Below are 5,590 nucleotides of genomic sequence, written 5' to 3'. Positions count from 1 at the left end.
ACAGCCAGGCTGCCTGGCTCCAGGGGACTTGACCCCTGTTCCTGCTGAACTGAGCCAGTCTGTACAAATCAACTGTGTTTCAGCTCAGTAGGCACAGGAGGCAGAGTCCGGGGAACCCGGCAGCCAGCAGAGGTGGGGGCGGTGGAGGCAGGGCCCAGGGGACGGAACTTAGCCACTGTGAACACGACTTGGTGCGGACTCTGCTCACAAGCAGCTAAGCCCTGCTCCTCAGGCCTGGCGATGGCAACGGCGGTGATGGTGGCGGTGGCGATGGCAGGCCCTCTCTGCCACCCTGTCCCCAGGCGTCCCCAGGCGTAGACAGGTGTCCTCTGGCAGTGGTGGCCCCGGAGGCAGAGCTCAGGGTCGGTTGGAAATCCCTGGCAATGTGATTTGTGAGAGAGCAAATCCCATCCCCAGGAACCCCAGCCGGCCATGGCAAAGGGCGGGAGGGCACTGAGCAGGGCCAGAGGCTGGCACCTGAAGGGGAGAGAGAGAGCAAATGAGGTGATGTGATTTGGGGATACTGCCCTCTCCCTCTCAGGGTCCCCCCTGAATTCCTGGCCCCTGGCAGCAATCTCGGATCCAGCCCAAAGTGGAGACACATGCCTAGGGCGTCCTTCTAGGCCAGGCGGCTGCAGGAGCTCCGGGGCAGTCCCAGCCTGGGTGCTACTCCCTAGGCCTCCCACCCCATGCCTGGGCCGCCAAATGGGGCCACATGAGGAGAGAGGAAGCCGAGGGGGGCGGGCAGGTGGGTGAGGAAGTGACCTCACCCCATCTGGCGCCACTTCCTAGAAGCCTGAAGAGCAGGAGGAAACAGCCCGGCCTCCCCCTGCGGCCTCGGCTCCTCAGCCCACACCCTTGGGGGTGGGTACAGACACAGAGCACCCCTCCACCTCAGGCAGCCACTTCTCCTCAGCACAGGACCCAGGCTGGTTGCCAGCCTCCTCACTCAAACACCAAACCCGAGTTCAAGTCCCAAATGCAGTTTCCTAGATGCCCTGGAAGTCTCAATTCCCCATCTGTGAAACAGAGCCAAGAGCTATGTATGAGCTTTCACCAAAATGTCTGTCACTCAGTCAGCTAGGTATGGGGCCACTAAATTTGTGAGGCCCAGTGAAGAACAAAGATGTGCAGATTCAGAATTTCTTTTTCTTTTTTGAGATAGGGTCTCGCTGTGTAGTCCAGGCCTTGAACTCACAATGTTTCCAAGGCTGGCCTGAAACTCTACAGTGATCCTCCTGCCTCAGCCTCCTGAGTGCTAGGATTATAGGTGTGTACCACCACTCCTGGCTATAAATAAAGAATTTCAAGGGGCTGGGGTGCAGCCCAGCACTAAAGCGTGTGCTTAGAATGCTCGAGGCCCTGGATTCCATACCCAGAACCACTACCACCAAAAAATAAAAAATGACAGGACTTCACAACATTTGCAGCAAAACACTTAACCAAGATCAGGTCTTTCCTAGGAGGAGTTTGCCAACGCCGGACTCGCCATGGTCTGTGGCTAGAAAAGCATAGTTTTAGAGCCAGTTTACCTGAATTTGAAACCAACGCCCAGGTTCCTAGCTGGGCAGCTCCAGGCAAGTCACTCAGCCTCTCTCTGTGTACCCCACAAAACAGGGACACCAGTTTTCTACTTCAAAAGTGGTTGGTAGTTAGGATCCTGTGAGTAATGTGTGTCATCAGAAAACTGCGATCCTTTCATCGCCACCCAACACAAAGAGGCCAGAAGATGGAAACAAGGATCCCACGCAGGCAGGGCCTTTATGTCCAGATCTGGGGTCACCACCATGGAAAGCAGGGAGTAAGAGATGTCCTGTGCCCCATCTACCCCCAAAACACGCACACAGACCACAGCCTTTCCCACGGGGCCCCAGCCCTGTCCCCTCAGGGTCTGGGGGTGCCAACTGGGAGCAGCCCCGGCCCCGCAGGGCAGCCAGCCTCCCTGAGCCGCCTCCGGAAGTGAGACAGCATATTCGTGTCCCGGGACAAGAGCGGGAAGGGCGGCCATTTGGCCAGGCCTGTTTCCTGTGGGGTTTCCCCTGCACAGAGCCCAGGCTGGGCCAAGGCCACTCCCCATCCCCACAGGCACAAAAGGTCTGGTCCCTCGTGGAGAGGCTACGGCCACACAGGTGCCCCAGGGCTGGGTCCCCTTTACCAATCCCAGCTCCCCCTCGGGTGTCCCGAGAGAGGCAAGCTCCTGGCAGTTGCAGGGATGGAGGAGAGGGGCTCTGTGCCAGGCGCAGAGTGGTCTCCAGACGGGATGGGGACACCAGTGCGCACCAGAATGCAGACAGCGGCTACGGCTACGCACCAGACAAGCGCAGGCCCTGGTGCCCCAGGAATGCATCAGGGACGGCTTCCGCCGGGACTCCGCCGCTGCCGCCTCCAGGCCTGATCCCCAAATACTTTCCACCCTCACTGAGCAGCTGGGATCGGAAAATACCAAGGACTGCGCGCCCCGCCCTGCCCGCCGCCGCCCAGCCTGTCACTAGCGCTTTGCCTAATGGGCCAGACTCTTCACAGAAGCTCGGTGGGCCGGGCCCCAAGCCAGCCGCCAACCGGGGCTTCCCGGCCCAGCGCGCCTGACCGCCAATCCCCCACCCTCCACCCCAGCTCCCCGGGCAGAAACAATAACGACCGTCCCCGGGAGGCTGGGCAGACCCTCGGGTTGGCACCCTTGCAAGTGGGGGAGCCCCACGGCCCAGCCACGGCTGCACTGGGGGCAGGCTCAGGATGGGTAAGAGTGCCCTGAACCATCTGTTATAAATACGGCAGATCAAAGGCGTGGCCCAGCCAATCAGAGCCCTGAGGGGCACCCCCATATCCACCCAAGAAGCCCTTCCCACCATCGTGTACCCACCTCTGCTGCCACTGAATTCCATTTCTAAACCCTAGCCTGGAGTTTGGGGGCTACAAGCTTACAAGGCAGTAAATGGCCTTTTTTTGAGAGAGAGAGAGAGAGAGAGAGAGAGAGAGAGAGAGAGAGAGAGAGACTAGGGGTTGAACCCAGGGCCTTCACCCTGAGCTCCATCGCCAGCCATTTTTTATCTTGCGACAAGGTCTCGTTAAATTGCCCAGGCTGAGCTCAAACTTGTGATCCTCCTGCCTCAGCCTCCCAGAGTGGTAGGCTGACAGATGAGCACCACCATGTCCAGCTGTATCTGGTTTCTAATGGGCTCTGTCCTCTTTTCCTGACACCCCAGGATTTCCCAGACCCATGGATCAATGTACCTGGACTACCCATGGCATTATGGAGGTATCTGCCCACAGTCATGGACGTCGAGAATTGGCATCTCAGAAGCTGCTTTACTGCCCCTCACCACCTCACCACATCCCGGACCACCCAGCCCCGGGCCACAGCACAGTGACCACACCCAGGGTGGCGCCAGCCCCAGCACCCTGGGGCAAGGCGCCACTGAAGTATGACTCAGCTGTGCCCAGCATGGCGCATCCTGCTCTACCCCAGAATTCCCACACACCCACACCCGCAACCCCTGCATACATCTCCAGGTGAGCGGCCCAGGCAGGACACCAGACGGCAAGGTTGAAAGGAACCAGAGTGCCCCAAAAAGTCTGGAGCCCAGGGCCTAGGCGGGAGAGATGCGAGGCACGATGCTCTCCTCTCACATCCAAACTCTCCCCAGTTCCAGATGCATAAAACGGAGACCAGGGCGATTCCCAGCCGGACTGAGGTCCCACAGTAGGTCTCTCTCACACACACACACGGCCAGCCTGTTCCTGGCATAAAGAATAACCCAAGTACAGCCAGGTCTGGTGGCACACATCTATAATCTCAGCACTCTGGAGGCTGAGGCAGGAGGATCGCCAGGAGTTCGAGGCCAGCCTGGGCTACATAGTGTGTTCTAGGCCAGCACAGACTACAGGTGAACCCTGTCTCAAACTCCACTTCCAAAAAATAAAATAAAAATAACAAAGTCCTGAAAAGAGGGTTGGAGGAAGTTTTCCTAAGACCACCCAAGGTTCCCAGCAGTGTCATTCACTGTGGACAGAGCCCCACCCAAGGTTTAGGGCAGACTTTGAAAAGTTCCTGAAGATGGATAAGCTCCACATGGACCTCAGGGAGCAGTCAAGTTACCTCAAGGTCTGCACAGAGACTGTCACCCCAGGAACACAGATGCACAGTGCGTATCCCACAGCTGCAGCCCACACGCAACATCTGGGCCCACTTGCAATCAGGCAGGGTGTGGGCATATTTGTGGGGTCCCTGGGTGAACCCCTGAACATCCATCTCTGCTCTCTCCCCTGAAAGCAGGAATCCTCAGAGACACAAGAGGCTGGGCCAGCACAGACAGGCCCGACCCCCAGACACGCCCTGTCACGCATGGACTCTGCGTGCCAGCCCCGGGCCCAGCCAGCAGCTATTTTAGAGCCCCTCTAGAACCATGGGCAAAGCCTGTTGCCATCTGGGGTCTTGAGGGAGCTCCCAGAGGGCACCCTACAAGCACAGGAGGCAATGAGTGCCCTCCTGGACGTCAGAACAAGCTGGCACCAGGCCTCGGGGCCTGAGCCTTCCCAGGACGGCGGCACAGGAACACATGTGCCCATGCTGGCCGGGCAGGGCGTGTGGGGGAGCGGACAGGGCGTGTCCCACACACCTCGCCCCTGAGCGGGGCACCTGTTGGGCACTGCCTTCCAGCTCGGGCTGGCCCAGACAAGACTGCCAAGGACACGAGACCACCGTCACCAGCAGGCAGCTGGTGGGGGCTGGGAAGGGGACAGGGGACAGCCAGCCAAGGGCACCTCCCAGGCATTCAGGAGGCCCTGGGCCTGGGCCCCAACAGAGCTGGGCTGGAAGGTCAGGACTGGGGCTTGGGGACAGCCAAGCAAAGCTGGAACCAGAGGTCCCTTTGGGCAGGCACAGAGAAGTCCAGGTTCAGCCAGGTCACTTCACCCACCTCCTGTAGTGCAAGGGCATGGGGTCCCAGAGCTGACAGGGCTGGGGAGTCAGCCCTCCAGGAGACTCCCAAACCTGGCCCCTGCCCACCAGCATTGCATGAGCTGCTCCTTGAGGGAGCCAGGCGCATCCAGGAGGCCAGACACCCGAACCCCAGGCGCATCAGGGCCCACCAGACCCCGTCCCCAGGAAGCCGTCCCTCCACTCACCCCAACTTGTCAAATACTTGCAAGTGACACCACTTCCCTCTCATCCAGAGAACTCCTGGAGTCCCTTCTCACAGCTTTCAGGCCAAAGCCCAGACGGGGGCCCCATGGGAACCCTGCGCATAGCCAGCCAAACCCAAGCCCAACTGCAAGGCAGGCAGGGACCCTCTCTCTCTGTGCTCCCCAGCAAGTCCCAATAGGTCTCCTGGGGCCGGCCTGAGGGAGACGGTTCAGAGCCGGGCCGCCCTTCCGTCATCCGTAGGGAGCGCCCCAAGACTCTGTGGCCACCACCCCCCAAGCCCCTTCCCGGCTTCCCCCCAAGTCCCCGTCACACCACCCTCGTTGCCAAGAGTTGGAGTCCCCCCCCCAGGCGCACCCCTACTCCGACCCGCGATTCCAGCGCGGAAAAGTTGTCGCCGCTGCCACGCGCAGACCCCTGGGTCCCTCGGCCCCCTCTTGGGTCCGCGCT

General features: G+C 60.0%; 1 protein-coding gene across 1 annotated transcript; it reads left to right on the top strand.

The window, feature by feature from the left end:
- The first annotated feature begins 715 nt into the window (after positions 1-715).
- Positions 716-3,780, top strand: LOC104854839 (polycomb protein sop-2-like). The gene is made up of 4 exons (XM_033757318.1): positions 716-752; positions 1,889-1,959; positions 2,086-2,530; positions 3,204-3,780. Exons 1-4 carry the CDS (start codon positions 716-718, stop codon positions 3,512-3,514), a joined length of 864 nt encoding a protein of 287 aa, XP_033613209.1. The 3' UTR covers positions 3,515-3,780.
- Positions 3,781-5,590: the final 1,810 nt, after the last annotated feature.

The sequence above is a fragment of the Fukomys damarensis genome, unplaced genomic scaffold, assembly GCF_012274545.1.
Source record: "Fukomys damarensis isolate Sample0158 unplaced genomic scaffold, DMR_v1.0_HiC HiC_scaffold_30, whole genome shotgun sequence".
Classification (NCBI taxonomy): Eukaryota; Metazoa; Chordata; class Mammalia; order Rodentia; family Bathyergidae; genus Fukomys; species Fukomys damarensis.
The sequence above is the reverse complement of the archived record's forward strand: the minus strand, read 5'-3'. Positions and strand labels throughout refer to the sequence as shown.

What these genes read in the sequence shown, in the direction of transcription:
- LOC104854839 (XM_033757318.1), top strand. Translation starts at nt 716, where the DNA reads ATGAGGAGAGAGGAAGCCGAGGGGGGCGGGCAGGTGG. An exon ending in TCCCTGAGCCGCCTCCGGAA is followed by an intron (nt 1,960 to 2,085) that starts GTGAGACAGCAT and finishes CCATCCCCACAG; the next exon opens with GCACAAAAGGTCTGGTCCCT. An exon ending in AGACTCTTCACAGAAGCTCG is followed by an intron (nt 2,531 to 3,203) that starts GTGGGCCGGGCC and finishes CTGACACCCCAG; the next exon opens with GATTTCCCAGACCCATGGAT.